General features: G+C 37.7%; 2 protein-coding genes across 4 annotated transcripts; one reads left to right on the plus strand and one right to left on the minus strand.

Annotated features, from left to right (window-relative positions):
• The first annotated feature begins 8,824 nt into the window (after positions 1-8,824).
• On the plus strand, positions 8,825-10,582 carry LOC120016750 (F-box protein SKIP23-like). Of its 2 annotated transcripts, XM_038869667.1 has the most exons (3): positions 8,825-9,673; positions 9,738-9,822; positions 9,868-10,582. In XM_038869667.1, the coding sequence occupies exons 1-3, from the start codon at positions 9,018-9,020 to the stop codon at positions 9,943-9,945; spliced, it is 819 nt and encodes a 272-aa protein (XP_038725595.1). In that variant the 5' UTR covers positions 8,825-9,017; the 3' UTR covers positions 9,946-10,582. The 2 variants fall into 2 exon arrangements, with proteins under 2 accessions (XP_038725595.1, XP_038725590.1); XM_038869662.1 differs by having other exon boundaries at positions 8,828-9,673; positions 9,738-10,582.
• A 1,473-nt stretch (positions 10,583-12,055) lies between these two features.
• Positions 12,056-17,623, minus strand: LOC120012669 (protein ALTERED PHOSPHATE STARVATION RESPONSE 1-like). Of its 2 annotated transcripts, none has more exons than XM_038864108.1 (4): positions 16,204-17,623; positions 15,741-15,958; positions 15,362-15,585; positions 12,056-13,473 (listed from the first exon to the last, which is right to left on the minus strand). In XM_038864108.1, exons 1-4 carry the CDS (start codon positions 17,495-17,497, stop codon positions 12,732-12,734), a joined length of 2,478 nt encoding a protein of 825 aa, XP_038720036.1. In that variant the 5' UTR covers positions 17,498-17,623; the 3' UTR covers positions 12,056-12,731. The 2 variants fall into 2 exon arrangements, with proteins under 2 accessions (XP_038720036.1, XP_038720042.1); XM_038864114.1 differs by having other exon boundaries at positions 15,741-15,955; positions 16,204-17,620.
• Between the last annotated feature and the right edge of the window lie 406 nt (positions 17,624-18,029).

The raw sequence follows: 18,029 nt of genomic DNA on the forward strand, positions 1-18,029 counted from the left end.
GAAAATCAATATGAACCCTTTACGAAGTTGCATAGTATACAATGTGTGGACATGTCAAATATCGACTCCAATCAACGAAATCAAGGTCAAACCTTCAAATTCGATTCAGTTTCTTCATTTAATATTAAATAAGACTGTCTTTAACTATTACTTTATGTACTACTGCAGTGGACATCGCACCAACCTTATTGTTGAAAGCAGAAAAATCGTTGTCAATAACCAGGAAGCAGGTAATCTATTCATCTTCTTTTTACAAAAAATAAACTTTGTGCAAGATCATTTCAACGGAGAAAGTTGATCTTGCTCTTTATAAAATTTTGATATGTTGTCCAATTAAATTGGTTACAGTTTGCGCAGTATCCAACAAAAAACAAGGGTTGATGGAACAATTTACTACAGCCATTTAAGGAACTTTAATGTCTTTCAAAGCATAATGTTAAATTCTAAATGGAATCAATATGATTCGCAGATCTTCCAAACGATAAAGATATGAGAAACCATCTGGATTATGATCCTATGCAATCATCCTCTAAGGTAGTTGCTTACTCTGTCAGTTTCTTAAAATGCAATTTTATAGCGTCAAACATTTTCTTTTAAAGCATGCGGTGATTTTTTCAGCAGGCTATCCTTCAGTAGAAGGAAAAGTGAAAAATAGTAAGTTGTGTCCATGCATGAGTATGATTAATAGTTTTTTCTGCCTTTTGATATATTTCTTGACTATGTTACATAGCTGCTTTTTTTATGTCCTTCCTCCTGAACATTCTAAGTCAGATCTTGAAACGCTGGTTTTGTTGTTAGTAGTTTTTTGAAAAGAGTGAAATCAAGATTTTGGTTGCATCATTTTACGACTTTTTTTACTTTCTTCTATATTCAACTCTCTGGATCTTCAGTTGGATTACGTCTAAAAAATTTTCTATTGTTTATTGCTGCAGATTTATATTTGAGTCACTTTAGTCCTTTGCCACCATGGATGATCTAGACAACCAAATCATGCCTGAAATTCTTACAGTACACTTGTAGTCATTCAAGGTCATCTGTTGAGATCAATTTTTCTTCCTTGCAAAATCTCGGGATCTAAGTGCAATGAATAATATGAAACTGTAGATGTTATCATATTTCATTGCTTTATTCAGGTGGCCCATATTCATTTATTAATAGCAATGAACTGATTGTCTCAAAAAGCATTTTTTGGCTCTCATCTTTGCAAGCCTTCTCTTGCTCGCTCTTCATCATCTCTCTGGGTTTTTTGCTATTATTTGCTGGATTGATGGTTGCTGTCGTGTATGCTGGTTTTATTCAATCAAGTGACTTAGTTGATTTTTAAGAAACACAAGGCATAATAGTGTCGAATGCGGAAACAGTACTCCAGGGGAAGCTCGGGGGAATATGCCTTTCATTCAAAAACATTATTGTGTGCTCATGGGGCTCAACAACGTTTCTTCTCATTATGTATTGTAACTCTCGAAGGTTCACAACTTATTTGTCGAATGTATAAAGAAGGAGGTTTCCTATTAACTGAACTTCATTCGTGCACATCATTATGTTATGCTCTCTTCATTGCATTTGTCCTATTTATGTTCCACAACTTTTTTCAGGTTTATTATTCTTCTTCATGTGATACTATTGACTTCTCAACTTTAAGAGCATACATAATATTTTTCTAGATCATAGTATATCTGCATGCTCCTCATGGATTACAGATCTATTAATTGGTTTAATTCAAGCTCTCCATTTGTTTCTTTTAACTTACATGAGGTATGCGATCCTTTTAAATTGAGATATTATATAACAAAAATTTCCTCCCAGATATGCTCAGGAAATTAGATAGTGTCTCTATATTAATATACCAATATTGCCCCATTAACAAAACAAGAATCATAACAATGCTATAATAATAAATTAAAAATCGACCATGATTATCAACTGAATTCCAACCAAGTGGCAAACTAAAAACATGAAAAATCCACTTAATGCAAACTAAGCATCAACAAACGTCCACTCCGGTAATTAAAACCCACTACACACAATCCCACACATCAAACAATAACTGCTTCTTACACAGTGATAAGATTAAAAAACAGAGCAGCCAAAAGAATATTACGAAAGCCAATGCAAGATTAAAGGTCAGGATTTGGACACATTAAGGATAAAAAAACAAAGTACAAGATCATAGGCATTTAAAAACGCCATCCTCCTTTGCAATAACCACCATCAGATATCAAAATCTCAAGAATTACCAACAGTCGGGTAGATTCCATGGAGTAAAGATCCTGCAGAAGGGAAAACAAACAACTTTCAGCTCCTTTTATAAGGTATGTCCACCATATAAATTATCAACTGTGCTAACCAAATCTCATGAAAAAATATTACACCTTACTACAGATAATGGTTGTTATTTGAACTCCTGCACGACTTCTTCTATGAAATATTCTTAGATCAGAAACATATCTACAAGATGAAAAATAAAAAGAAACAGCTTTCTCAAAATTTAATCATCTTTACTACAGTTCACATTGACCATCAAAACATGCAATCTACTATAAAACCACATTCATCATTCTTATAGCTTTGAAATTATTCATGAATATATGTACCTCAGAATAATTTTCTTTAACTTTATCTCAGGATTAAGCAAGAATGTTCACATCAACAATACAACGAAAACTACAAGCTCAAAATATATTTGGAAGGAGACATCAGGATGCAATCGATGCATTGGATTGGATTGCTATGCAGCTAGAATCAGTTGCAACAGACGAGGGAGATCTAACAGAAAAAGAAATGAAGTTCTTGATTCAGAATGCAGAGCAAGTATGCAAGGAAAAAAGTGCCTTACAAACATCTCTCGAATGGGAAAGGCATGACTGCGAAAATTTTGAAAATCTGTGCCAATCTTGCGAAAACGACATCCTGATCAAGATTGACGAGGAAAAACAGATGAATGTGTTGATGAAGAAAATAATAATGCACCATGTCAAGATTCTGACATCCACGGAAGAAGATAAGAGGAAGACGTATTTCATGCCAACGGTGAAACAATTGTACTCGCAAACATTGATATTATATCAGACCATTCTGCAAAACAGTAAGAATGCATTGAAATATGAAACAACAAAGAACTTCGAAGCAGGATCCAGTGTTATACGTGAGCACAGATGCCCAAACCAGCTCATAAATTTGATTGCAAAGATGGATTGGTGCAGAATTCAGATGGAAAAGTTAACTCTAAATGCATTAACTGCTCTCAAGGTCACTCTCGAATATTCTGAAATCAAGGAAGAGAAGACGCTCAAAATTTCCGATGAAGAGACACAACAAATCAAAGAGGATGAACAAATAGAGCATGAAAATTTCATTCCAACAAACTACAATGGCCAAAAATTCATACCACTTATAGGTGAGATTGTTGATATCATGGATTTGGTAAATGATATTGCAGGCAGCATGGAGCAGACAAGATCAAAATTAGAACATGAAGAAGAAGAGATGAGGAAACAAAACATACATGAAGCAGAAACCAGTAACAGAAAATGGTCATCAACAATGTGACCAATACCACCGCCTCCTTTTGACTTCAGAGAAGAAAAATGCTATTGACTGGTAAGATGCCCTTAAATATTTCCTTAACAAAAGCACTTAATCAATACAAAAAATATATATATATAGTTTTCCCAAATATTTAAGATGATAGTATACATGAATTACGAAGTTACAGGTGTATATACGTGGAAAGATGAAAGTTGCATCAAAGATGGAGAATGTCGATGAAGCTGGCAACAAGAACAAACAATGGACAACTAAGCAAAGTGCAAAGGCCTTATTTTGTTTTTCACTATATTAGGGTAACTTACTCCACAAGCATATCTATGTAAATATGCAATGCTGAAATTATCATTTTCAAACCTCTGCAATACATTAGCTAGCTAAGAAATGAAGGAATAGACGACTAACAAAAGTGCAGAAATGTTATTTTGTTCTAACTATGTTAGTGTCAATGAATTGCCAAACATATATATGTAAATATTCAATGCTGAAAATTTCATTTTCAAAATATGCAATGCCGAAATAATCATTTTCAAAACTTTGCACTACATTAGCTATCTAACAAATCAAACAATTGCAAACATACAGCAACTCAAACATCATCAATCAAATAAATATTCCATAAACAATGGAAAATAATTCTTCACACCAAACAAGTAAAATAAAAAATAAAATCACATTATTAAGAACATCGATAAATATTAACATTGAGAAAACAATTAACTCCTTCCAAATTCTAAGATTCTCCGGGACCATAATTTGTTGAAAAACTGGTAGAAGACTTTCCATCACCACCACCAACATTATTGTCACAGACGACAATTTGACACATCTACAACAAACATTATAAATTGAATATTATAAATATGAAATATTATTATTACACAAAGAGTGACAAAAATTACACAATTGTACCTCATACATCCTTGTGTGCAACAAATAGAACCCCGTCTCATCACAAGCACCGGCATAATCATCTAATTTAAAACCTGATCTAGCACGCTGCAAACCCAACCTCAATGAGAATCTGGTCCTCGCCCCAACTAAACTTCCACGTCAAAAATACACATAAATTGAACTTTCCGAAGAACACTTCCAAGTACAAAAACAAATTATTAAATAAAAGAGAGACAATAATTTCTAACACAATAATATTCAATCACCTAATCAATTACAATATATACCACAAAAAATGGATCGTGTTCCTTCGAAACATTGCAGGATAACACATCAACAAAAGGATGACACGCGTATAAATTGACAGCCCCTTTCATAAGACCAGTGATGCCCATTTCCGTATAATCTTTCTCTTCTTTAACATCAGTAGATCATTACAAAACAAAAATGAATTGCTCAAATATCTAAAATGAACATGCTCAGCATCAATTGATAAATAATATTTAAGCATACGAGTGCAACGTTCCTTGCACCAACTTTCCAGACACGTTAGTAAGAACCGTGATTGTCCCACCGACATATTTCTTGTACTCATCTGAAAAAAAAATCCACGATGGTGCACATTGACTCTAAAACGGCACTTAAATTTCATTCTATAGACGAGAAAAAATGAAATACCCATTAACGATCAACCAAAAAATTATGGCTTACAACCAACCAAAAAATTACGACACAAACATGAACATCGGAAAGACAAAATCCAGAACGTCGACAAATACAATTAAATAGAAACTTAACCGCCAAGAACCAAAATTTTGCACAAAATTAGCCCAAAAAAAGACAAAATAGACAACAAATTTAAACAAAGACATAGTTAGAGAGCCCTCAGAATTTTAAAAAAAAAATATATATATATATATAAACAACTTTAACAATCACAAAGAGAGAGAAAAAAAAAAAAAAAAAAAAAAACCTAAACAATTCTTAACAATGTCATGAAATCACTCACGCCGATGACGACGACCAAACGAACCTCACCAAATCACGATGACCATATCACAACACGAAGCATAGGACGTCCAAAGAAAAATGGAAGATAAAGTGGAACGAACGCAATAACTACAGGATGCCTTCCCTCAAAAAAATATCATCATTCCACCCTCAAAAATTATTTAATAAGGTACCTGACCTGCCCAACTAAGACATTAATAAAAACACAACTATTAATGCAGCCAATAAAAAAATCAAATAAATAAGGAAAAAAACCTCCGCCCATCACCTAAACAATTGGACCAAATCAGGGCAATAAAAGGTCCACTCTCTCTGCAAAAAAATATCGCACTCAATTTCTACAATATATTCCGAGTAAATAATTCAGTCGTTAATTGAGGCCCATTGCCACAAGCAATTCAACTTAATTCAGGCCCATCACAAAATCTTCCCTTGATCGAAGAACAGCCCAATAAATTTCTCAACCCCAATCAGTCAATTGTGTCTGTCGTTTCACACAATTTACGATGCATAGCTTTTGTTGTTCCCGTGCTTTGCACGCGCGCGTCTGTTCCGTGTGTTTCAAGGGTCTACGCGACTTATGATTTTTTTTATCTTCTGCAAAATTGACAACGCGGGTCCCAACTCGTATGTTTGTCCTATTCCCTTTACCTTTGCCTTCGCAGTGCTACGGCGTCGTTTTCGAAGCTTGGAATTTTTTTTGTTGCAGCTCCTCTCGAAACTCCGCCGATGACCGCCGTCTCATACATCAACCCAACTCCCCGCCGCAAAGCGCGGGCACGACGCTAGTATTATATAAAGTTCATAGAAAAGGCGTCATTCTGTGACGAGTTCAATGGCTTTTTTCTACTCTCAGGAGTGGTTTTCGTTTTGTCCAACGATTGGTGGAGCAAAACGGCATCGTTTTGTCTCTGCTTTTATTGTTTTTTTGTGCGGTGGGATGCAATCGCACGTCTGGCTCTTTCTTATTTTTTTTTAGTTTTCTGTTTTGTTGTGCCGTCTCAATCAATTTCCCGGGTTACGATGCGTCTATTTGTAGTTTTTCTATTTTTTTCCACGCTATAAGCAAAACTACGTCGTTTTATGGTTCTAGTGGTCGTGCAATTGCCCTAAACGACGTCGTCTCTCCTCGAGACAGATTCTCCTTCAGTTCATACGTGCAATGTGCATCTCTGCGGTTCATGCATCTTCTTACTCTTGTTGATCTCCTTACAGGACGCCTCTTCTTTCGTTCATTGCACGATTCATGCATTCTCTCTCCTATGCCTCCTCTTCCTTTCTTCCCTCCTCTTTCTAAACCCGAATCTCACCTGTTATTGCCTCTACCCCTATCTATTTTCTACAGTAATTGTTCGCACGGGCTTTGAGTTGTTGCGGACTCGAGTGTTCAATTTGTTGCGGGTGATTGGCGTGGTTCATAGCATGGGTGCCATTTTCAATCCTCAATTTTACGGGTGTGGAGGTATTTCGTGTTTGTTTTGCGAGACGGGTGTAATGTTCAGTGGGTCTTTGCCATGCTTCATGAATTTATTGATGTGTGATTGTCCTCTTTTTTTCTTTTGGTTGTTCTGCAGTTGCTCCTGGACTTTTGTTCCTCATCTTCGCTACTAGATCTTTGTGAGACGTTGATTTTGCAAATTTTTTGCTCTTTCTATACTTGGGTGATTAAGTCTACTAAGATGTTGCATTTCGATGGTTGTTGGAGGTGCTCATGCTGTCTCTAAAGTAAGGTCATTCTTGTTTTCTAAGCATTCACATGAAGTTGTTCTAGTAAAATTTGGAGGATTTTAGATCTTTGTAGGTCTAGGTTTAGTTCTATGTTTGCTAGCAACTTGACTGCTTCTTCCGCCTCGCCCTCTTAATCTGTTTTAAGCCATATAAGGAGAGTATTGATGTCACTTTGTTACCCTTAAGCTTTTCATTTACTAATATTATTAGTATTCTACTTTCAGTCGATTAATTACTTCTTTTGTGCCAGCCAGTCATCTATTTGGTGTGAGAACTCATCTCATGTGTTTCGTTGCAGAGAAAACAGCCACCTTACAGGCATAGCTTGCTGCGCAAGTGTCAACACTCATCTTGGCGTTGATCAGGTATGTTTATATAGTCACCATATGTTTCGATCAACAGATAATAATTTCTTGAGTCCTGCCTAATGTTCGTTATCTAATATTCTAATACATATGCTTAATTAAAGTTCTTTTTATTGTGCAGCTGCTGACTTCCACTAGTACTCCTCTTTCTCCTTCTCTCCCTCTCTAAAAAAGTTATGTGCCATGACTTGCATATATAGTTCTCTGGTGTATTACTGATCTGTGAAGTTTATTTTCTGCAGGGGTTCAGTTGTTCAGGAAAGACATGATACGAGAGCTAGCATGGCACCAGATATGGTGAATTTTTTATGCAGAAAGTTGGCAAGCTGACTTTGGTGACAACCCCGAATTCTTGTGACCTGCAGAGATTTTCCATGGACAGTGCTAAAATACATGGCAAGATGTCTCCACTTGATTCTGAGAAGCATCAACTGGTAGTTGCTTAGCATCACCCAGGATAGAGTAGAACCCCCCAGTATAGTTGAGATCATTTAACACTTGCTCCGGTGCTTATAGAGATCGTTTAACGTGTATGGGTTTGAATTTAATGGATTGGTTAATAGAGTCCATTTCTATAGTCTTTAACAGATGCATGCCAATATAATTTCTCTGTGTTAGCTCTCTGAGCCGGAGATGTAATTAATTCTAATGCAATTGCAGCTCATGCTGGAGAGTAATACTTGTTTGAAGTCTCTTCACCTGCTGAGGAAGTTAATGGACTGAGAAGTCAATGAACCAACAATCTATGGAAAATATGTTTGGAGCCATTAATTTATCAGCCAAACAATTAGAAAATCTCGATACAAACAACCCTTCTTATATATGCATTACTCATTAATTTGTAAGTCGTTGATTAATAATTAATGAGCTGTAACTTGAACTAAACCTTTTCTTCGCAAGAGTCGTTGGCATTGAGAAGAGCATGGACATGATACATAAACGTACGTGAGTTCATGGCTTCTTAGGGTTTTGCGGTAGCCAATAAACACACAAGGAAAATATATAGCATAAGGGAGATTCTTAGCTGACATTACTATATATTGAAATGGGTTTGTCCGGCATTGAACAGTTGACCAGTCCAAATAAACCAAAAAAATCAAAAATGTTTGTTTTAGTTTGTTTAAAATCATCTTGAGTGTTAGTTTGACGAGTATCAGAACACAATTTCCCAAAGAACATTAGATTGTTTATGAAATCCATTCCCAATATGCCTTTTCAAATTCCCTTTGAGAGAAATTGAAAATTATAAAATTTATATCATACCTTCATAATTGAGTAAAAATAAACTATCATTAATGTAATATGTCATTTAATCAAGATTAATCTCCCCTAACCATACTAAAAAAAAAAATATATGCCCGCGGCAACGTGCGGGTACCCTGCTACGCTTTTCTTCAATTCTACCCTAACTTATTCTTCTTCCTCTTTTTCATTCCTCTCATCTTCTTCGTGCTGCTTCAACCGAGCTTCCCCATGGCGCCAAGTCGGTCAGGGTCTATTACAAGCTCACGGACACAACCGGATCTAGCCATGAGAGACTGGGCTGAACTCCCTCTGGATGCCCTACAGCTAATCCTGCAAAAACTAATTATTGGTAAAGATTATTATCGATTTGCTTGTGTATGCAGATCGTGGTCCAGTGTGGCAGTAACATACCTTAGCCGCTATGCCCCTATGGATTCTCCTTGTCTAATTGTCTCTGGTACTACTTCCCAATCAAGACACCTTGCCTTCGTAGTTGGCAAGGACATTGCTAAAGAACAAGATTTCTTACCCCAAATCAGTGTTCCACTCAGAGAAATTTGTATTGGATCCTATCAAGGGTGGGTTGTCATGATTGACGATGACATTGACATATACCTATTGAATCCTTTCTCCGACACTTGCATCGACCTTCCTCAGATTGATATGTTGGAGCTAAATAATCTTGGGTCTTTTATTATAAATGGCTTTAACTTTAATATGGATGGCAAGTTGGCGAGGTTTAACTTTTGCATTGGCAAAGTAATCTTATCAACAATTCCTACAGCCTCGGATTGCTTTGTTCTATTTATTTATGGACACAAGAAGCTGGCTTTTTGCAAGGTGGGCGATGAAGCTTGGAGCTACATTGATGATGGAGCTTTGAGGTATGATATAGACCGAAATCCTAAATTTTATATGGATGCAATTTATTTATGATGGAGCTTTGAGGTATGATATAGACCGAAATCCTAAATTTTATATGGATGCAATTTATTTCAAGGGACAGTTCTACGTTGTATCAGCAAGAGGAGAGATTTTTGCTTGTGACCTCACTGTTTCTGAACCTACACTGACTGAGATTTATGGCAATGGGTCTCTCACCAGTCATGCCCTCATCAACAGTCTCCCCCTTATACACAACTGCTTTGGTATCTAGTGGAGTGCAGGGGGAATTATTTAGAATCTTGCAGGCAGCAAAACCTCAGGGTAAGGAGGAAGATCATGTCAAACTAGCAGAACCCATTGTTATTGAGGGAGAAGATGGATATAAGACTCTTGATAACCTTTATCAGGGTGTTTCGTATGGCTCCTTTTACTTTGAAATACATAAGCTGGATACGAGGAGTGGATCAAAGCCATGTTGGATACAAGTAGACACTTTTGAAGGGGATGCAGAGTTTTTGGGTAGGAATCAATCATTTTCTCTCTCAAATCCGCTTGACTTTGGCTACAAAGGAAATCGTATATATTATACAGATCATAGATCTGTAAATATTGAACCGGGCGTGTTCAAATTGGAGGATGGAATTGTGGAGCCACTTTACAAGTCAAATTCTTCTGGGCTTATAGTGCCACCCGCTATTTGGGTGATTCCCCGGTCATGGTAATTTGTTTAAGGCATTGTCTTTTTTTGATTCTGTCCTTTCTTTTTTATTTGCTAGCTTAGTAAACCTGTAGAACTTTCAGTATTTATGAATCAAGGTGCTTAGATTTTGGTTTCATTTTGACAAACAGTACTTCTGTTTCTTGGCGAGTGTTCGGTTATTGTAATTGATTAAGCACTCTGTATTTTATTTGAGTTTTTTTTTTTTTGGAATGTTATTTATCTTAGCTTGGCAATTATGGTCAGTGCACTTGACTGTTGAATGCTGCCATTGAAATTATTGGATTCCCAACTTAGAACGGAGAAAAGTATGATGAAGGTGCCACTCTACGATGTGGTTTCGGATAGGACTTTGTTTTCAGGATTCTATGGTAGAAGATGAAAGATGCAGCGGTATATCGATATGAGTCTAGTAATGCAGTTTTTGAACCACTTCAAATATGTTACTCTAGTACCTAGTTTTCTGGTTAATATGATGTACCTTATCAAACTGAAAAAAAAAAAAAAAAAGAGAAGGGTGCATTTGATTGTTCCCTTATTTTCTTTGCTTCTTAGTTATTCAGTTTAAAATGATCAGAACAAATATGCCTGCTGTTTGCATCGTCACTGGTGCTAATTATATACCCTCCTGTGGGACTGGAAGGAATTACAAAAAAAGGAAAGAAGGGTGCCTGGCCTGGTTAGTCATTCAGAACAAGAACTTCCTGTTCATTTCTAGAGAGCATGAACTAAAGAGTTATTTATGAACTTTGTTACTTGCAGTAGTCCATTTAGCTATTACATTATCTTGGTTAACAAGGAAAATCCTTAGCTATTACATTAACATAGTTAACTATGAAGATCCTTAACTATTACATTATCTTGGTTAACATAAAATCCTTAGCATTGTCAAAGAAATAATTTATCTGATGAATTCACAAGGAATACCTGCTTTTGATCTTGGATGATATGATATGGCTTATGGCATCAAATTGTCAATTCTGTTTGCAAATTTGAATCTTGATATACATGCCATTTTTCGTATCTTTGATGCCCGAGCAGAACAGGTCTAAGTCGAGGGGCAGTTGTGCATTTCAAAGACAACATCCCCTGAAGTCCTTCACACAGTCAATACAGCACCTGGGAAACATGCTTTTATACTGAGGCACTGGCTTTTTAATAAACAAACTTTATCCATATACCAAGGCAATGAGGCATTTGCTCGTTGAAGCTAATTTCACGAAACAAAAAGAATAAAAATTACTGTGGAGATAGATATGAACTCATAGAAAAAGTAGGTTGCAGTCAATATTCGCACGGTTCCGATGCCTTAATTCTGAGACTGGAGATCCACATAAGTAACAGCTAGCAAATAAATTCTCATTCCACTTCTGAGGATCTTCTTTCTCAAGACAATGAGAAACCCCTCTCCTCTCTTCTAAGTGTACAAATTTTGAAAGCCCCGTTGCCTGTCATACAAGATTACTCACCATATAAATTGGAAAATTTTAGATTTCATAGCCATAAAAAAAAAAAGTTAAAATTTGTAAGCAGCATCTCAAGATTCAGAGATTGTAGTGTTGTTGACCAGACCAAATACTCTTGGGCCAGAGGATACCTTAATATTTAATTCGTGTGCTTGGAATTCCACACGCTTTCTACAAATTTATATGGAGTTGTTAAATCCAGAAAAACAAAATAGCGCCCATCATATATACCAAGTTTTGAGGTGGAAAGATGTATATGTTTCTTTTTACAATCTTCACACATTTGAAATTCTCAAATCCTAGTATTATTCTATTATACAACAACATAAGATATTTGGGCTAATCGATGACTTGCGTCAGCCCAATTAACCTACAAAACTTCGAAGAAATCTGCTTATCCTGTGAATTTTTGAAGATGAGTTTTTCACTTTCCCTGCACCCTTTTCATCTGCAGAAGCAGGATCTCAAACCTCTTTAGACCAAGCACAATCGCTTCAGGGCCACGGTTTGAGTCACGAATGACTTATTTGTGGGCATGATGTCCCAGTATCGGCTTCAGTATCTGCATCATCAAACAAATAAGGTGCTTCACCTTCACCAATGCGCTAGTGCTAGTTTTGACACGAGATCTTTTACACTCCTGAGTTGGTACACAACATTTTGTACTAGGCACAACAGACTTTCTCCAGGCAAAAGACAAGCACCCAGCTGAGCAGTTCATAATGGGGCTTAATCAGTGGGTAGTTCACATATATTCGACCAAGCCTGCTTTCTGGAACATTGTGATGCAGCGCGGTAAACATCCTCAGAGTCCAGAATTTCTTGATGACACTACAAGCTGAAGATACTGAGAAAGCATTTAGATACAAAGCCCTATGAATCACTCTCACTTTCTTGCGCATGCATTTCTTCTTCACTGCGTTGCAAGAGTTCCTCGTATGCTTTCATGGAGTCAGCTGTGAATCTCTCCATGGCCTCAAAAATGCGTTGCAAACTCCCCTGCAGATTACCACTGCTAGTGTCACTTTGAAATACAGCATGTCCAGATACAGAAAGACTGTTACCCCCATCAGCCAGAATTATTTTTTTATCGAGCATTTGAATCTCCTTTTGTATGCGCTGATCCTCCCTATCCAAGTTCCTTACTTTCCTCTCTAAATCATTGTTTGCCATCATCCTTTCCCGCATTGCAAGCTTGTCATGTTCCCAGAGCTGAAACACACTCATGGCAAAAATGCGCATGGACTGAACCACTTCCTTCTCAGATATCCTGTCTAAAGCTTGAGACCACTGATTACATATCACAAACACGGGGGGCGCTCCTATCCTACCAGGTGAAAAGGGTGGTCTGCCATCTTCTGTCTCTTCTGGCTCATTAAGAAGACATTTCATAAGCCAGTTATTCAGGGCTCTCACATAACCTTTCTGAGCTCTTATCCAACTGGAGAACCTAAAAGTCCAGTTTAGAAGCTCATGTTCAAGCCGCAAAGTGGCTTCAAGGTGAGCATCACTCAACTTCCTGCTGCTACCAAGGCGACTTAAATTTCTGGCTTCTCTCACAGCTTGGGACTGAGTATGATGGCATTCAAGCATACCTTGCCACATCCTAGTTAACCTGAAGACATCACCAGACACCATAGGAGAAAAAAAATTAGCAAACAAAACTAACCACATGTCACACAAATGCACAAGATCATTGGAATCACAAAGTATAGAATTTATGAGCCATCCATTAACAGAAATAAACCCACAGGTTTTCATAATAAAAGCAAAATCACAAGAATGTAACAGATAAGCATCAAAGAGCTAAATGCACAAGAATTTGTTGTGCAAACATGTAACAGATAAGGATGTCAAACATGTAAGCATCGAAGAAAACTCACAACCCTTTGGTATAAATTCAAAATTCGAAGACATCATCCTCACAAGTCGGAAGTCTTCCTTGAGCTAAGTCAGATATTAGTTTCTCCATACTGCCATTGTGAATTAGAGGGCCTTATATGCATATATCAAGCCAGTTGTAAAATGCTAAAAATCCGCATTTCATTTTTAAAAATAAGAAATTAGTCGTTGATCCAATATTACAAGACAGCGATGTTAGACTCAAAATCCTTGTGATGGGCCTATCCACTATGATGACGAGGACAATCATTACCATCAACCTGTATCACATAAACTATCATAAATTCATAATGATGCTTCCAAAGTTCCAATAATTTTCAGAGGCGGCAAAGATGTTTTGAAATCCTCCGTAAGCACCATTTCTTTCATAAATTTGAATTTAATGGAAAAGGACTCGTCACAATATATGAAATATAGGTGCTTTTTTACCTCCACAATTGACAGTTAAATTGAGTAAAATCTTGATGCGAGAGAGGGGCGTGCAGCAAATACTTATTTTAAAATTTTAACAACCCAAAGAAGGTTGTCAACCACGTTAACAATACATATGAACACAGAGCCATTAATCGTATGGTCACTTACACAAATTCCACTCCTATGCCCAACAATGGTCGTTAGGAAAATTTTATCCTAATCACTCAAGACAAACTGATAAGGTTCTGATAGAAGTGGGTTAACACACAAGAGTTCAAAGGTTGCAAGGAGCAGCCACCCCCAACTCAAGCTGCCACATGAGAAAAGTAGAGAGGAAAAAGAAAAACCCACCTCCCAAGTCCCAACAGCAATAGCAATGGCTTCTTTTCGTTGCCAATTTTAATGAAAACCAAACCTAATTTCCCATACTACAAAAAGATCCCAGCCCATCAAGGGAACTAAACCATAATTTCGCACTCTAGGCCCCTCCTTTATTTGCCTCATGCCTGTTCCATGAACCACTCTCACTCCTGATTAGTTATTCCACTGCGCAGCCCATCTAACAGTAGTGGTAGCTTTATTAGCTTACACCAAAGCATCATCATCATCATGAAACCCTTACACCAAAGCAATCATAGCTGAATTCCTACCCCGGCAACAGTCAAAACCCTCATGCTTATTACCAGAAACAGAAATCCTCACACGCCCATTGCATAAAGTTCAAATCGTCAGTCCTAGACTAATCCATCATACCTTATTGCAGTCCCTAATACAACGTACCAGTTCCGAAGTATAACTTCAAAAAGGCAAAATTATGCACCTTAGTATTTTCATTGCATTCAAACATCAGGCTGTCTTCTTGATCCAATGAAATTTGAGCTTAATGGTATCAACAGCATATAATATATGCAAGTACATTACTAAAGTAGATAGATTTGGTTTTACGAGGACTGCTCCTGCTACCAAGGTTTAATCATGTTCCATATGAGGACCTTCAAAAAGAAATATATGACACAAATATGAATAAGTTGAGGAAAGAAATTGCCTGTGATATGAGAAAATACACACAGATAAAAATATATAAACAAACAAGAATGACACAATACATATGATACAAGTGCGTGAAGCACATCAAAAAAGAAAAGAAGGAAAGCGAGAGTAAACAGTAGCTATTTTACTTCACATACCCTTGAATTAATTCATTTAGCTGTGGCCATAGCTCTTCATCCCTAATCTTATTTATGGTCTCTGAAATCTTGTCAACGACTTGAATTGCAATTCTCATTTTTGTTGATAGACTTTTTATTAAGCTACGCGTTGAATCAACCTTATGAGCCTCAGCACCTCTTTCATCCAAACGCTTCAGCTTTTCACATTTTCTGTCATGAACTACCCGCATCTTTTCCTCAGCCTGGAAAAAAGAATAATAGCAAAATTGGAAAGCAACAAGCATACAATGCATGGTAGGAAAGTTATAAATTGATTCATAAATTCAATAGCATTGAACAACTTGAAGCATGTCAAGCAGTGTAGAGAGACATTGAATTAGTCAACAACAGAACATACCTTAACTTCATTATACAGTTTCTTCTCCCAAAGGTAAAGCTTTTGCAGAGTGGAGGAAAGATTTTTTGTCCTGATTGCCAGTTCTTCCTCAATTTCCAAATATGCCGGAGTAGCCTTGTCAGTGGAGGATGATGACTCAACAGCTTTGGAAGTAGATGGTTGTGAGGATATCACTGATAGTGAGGGAGTAACCACATGCAACATCTTGGAAGAGACTGCTTCACACATTCATAAATTTCATGTTAATGGCCAACTAAACAACGCCAAATTTAGTACAAACAAACATCAAATCAGGTGTTCTTAAGCTAGAATATTAGATTAAGCAGCAAAAAATAAAGATAACTTCACGGAATTGTCACAGATCAAGCAAGCAAATACGGAAAGAGTAAGACTTTTTTTTTGGCTTTCAGAATATAAAAATAATTGTGGGTAACATTGGTCCTACACCAATCCCAATACTCACTGTGTTTACGCTGGTAGGGGAGCTTTCCCACTTCAAGAATCTTCGCAATCTCATTGCCGGACTCCGACGCTCTCTCAAACTGAAACTTGATTTCCACTGCCACCTCAGACACGTCTCTCACTCTACCTCTACCAGCATTGCCACCTCTGGCACGCTCTTCTGCCCTCTCATCATCCACAACCTTCTTCTCCACGACGTGCACCTCATACTCCATCCCTCTACTTTCAACACTAGGCCTTGTCTGGTAAAGAGACGCCTCCCCACCACCACTGCCCACCTCCTCATCCTCATCTTCTTCTTCCACTGCAGATTTTGAGTGCTTCCTTGGCCCGCCACCGTCAGCAACAAACTTCTGATCACCATGTACTTCCTTAACAACCTCGTGTTGGTACTCCTCGTCTTCCAAATCAGGAATCCCCTCTTCTTCCCTCACTTCCTTCGAGTCCCGGCTCGGCGTGTATGCTGAATAATACTTGTCATAGCCCTCGAACGGATTCAGGAAATCCCAAGCTGATGCTCTAGGTGGAGAAGGCGGCGCCGGTGGCGGCTTTGAAGAAGAAGCTTCTGCCTGAATCCGAGGAGAGGATCCGTAGGGAGGCTCCGCCGAGCCATAATATCCACCGCCACCCCCATAATTCGGATACCCAAAGGAAGAATACTGATTAGAATTGTCGGCTGAGTACGGATACTGCTGCTTATAGGACGTAGAAGCAGAAGATTCGCCGTAATAAACAGTTTCGGGACTCATAGGTTTCTGTTGGTACACAACCGACGGCGTGGTATGTTTCTTCATATAGTTCATTTGCATAAACCCGCCCGGAAATCCACCAGGATACGCCTCCACAGCCTCTTGGTTCGGAATCATATCGTAGTCTCCAATTTGAGTGTGATGCAGCGGAGAGGAGTGTCCAGAGTGGTGAAGCGAGTGAGCGTCTGAATCGTCTTCATCATCCTCAGAATCTGAGTGGAAATTGAGGTGAGAGCCGGAATTTGAGTGGGAGTGAAGAGCTTTTCCATGAGAAGAATTGGCCCCCTCTTCACCAATCGGATCTCCTTTTCTTTTCGGAGGAAGATTGAGCTTCGGCGAGGGAAAAAACTCCCCAGCTCCGCCATTGAAATCTTGCTCGATAAAGTTATGCAAGGAAGCTCCAATAACCTTGAGCGACTGGACATAGGCGAGGTGAGCCTCGGCAAAAGCAAATCTCAGGTGAATTGCCTCATCGAGGAATTTGCAGCGGTCACGGCACAGTGCGACCGCCGGTAGATCATCCAGCTTGGAGCTGGTACAACCCATAAAACAAAATCAGAACCCACAAAATAAATTAGGAAAACGAAACGAAAATACAGAAAAGTTAGTAAATTGAAGAGGTGGGGTGGGCGTTTGTTTCTGGGGAAAAATCTAGGGAAAGAAAGAAAGAGGAGAGGTGGAGGACAGGAAGGGAATCTTGCCAGCTCTGAGTGCGTCGTCGTTTTGCATGAGAACTGGAAAAAGAAGAGGAGAGAGAAAGTAACAGTAAAACAGATACTGTAGTTGTTAAATAAATAAATATAATTATTGTTTATTGGACTCTACTTTTGCACTTTCAATATCACATTCACCATTTTATTGTATATTTTATATATTCATTTTCAGTTATGTATGTATCTATACATAATAAGATTTCATTATTTTCGTTGGCATTCCATTTATGGGTTTTTAATTTATTTTTTTATTTTTAATGGTTAAAGATATAAAATGGAGGTGGTGTTTCACTTGTTTGGTTTGGCATCTCTTGTTGCCGTCAGCCACCATAGGCATAGGTCTTTCTGGGTCTAAAATTCATAGT

Source organism: Tripterygium wilfordii, chromosome 2 (genome assembly GCF_013401445.1).
Source record: "Tripterygium wilfordii isolate XIE 37 chromosome 2, ASM1340144v1, whole genome shotgun sequence".
Classification (NCBI taxonomy): domain Eukaryota; kingdom Viridiplantae; phylum Streptophyta; class Magnoliopsida; order Celastrales; family Celastraceae; genus Tripterygium; species Tripterygium wilfordii.

Bases quoted from the DNA above. Each gene is read 5' to 3' on its own strand.
- LOC120016750 (XM_038869662.1), top strand. From the start codon at position 9,018: ATGGCGCCAAGTCGGTCAGGGTCTATTACAAGCTCACGGACACAACCG. The intron at 9,674-9,737 runs GTATGATATAGA...TGGAGCTTTGAG, and splicing joins ATTGATGATGGAGCTTTGAG to GTATGATATAGACCGAAATC.
- LOC120012669 (XM_038864108.1), bottom strand. From the start codon at position 17,497: ATGGGTTGTACCAGCTCCAAGCTGGATGATCTACCGGCGGTCGCACTG. The intron at 15,959-16,203 runs GTGAGTATTGGG...GAATGTGTGAAG, and splicing joins CCCCTACCAGCGTAAACACA to CAGTCTCTTCCAAGATGTTG. The intron at 13,474-15,361 runs GTATGTGAAGTA...TGATGTCTTCAG, and splicing joins CTAAATGAATTAATTCAAGG to GTTAACTAGGATGTGGCAAG.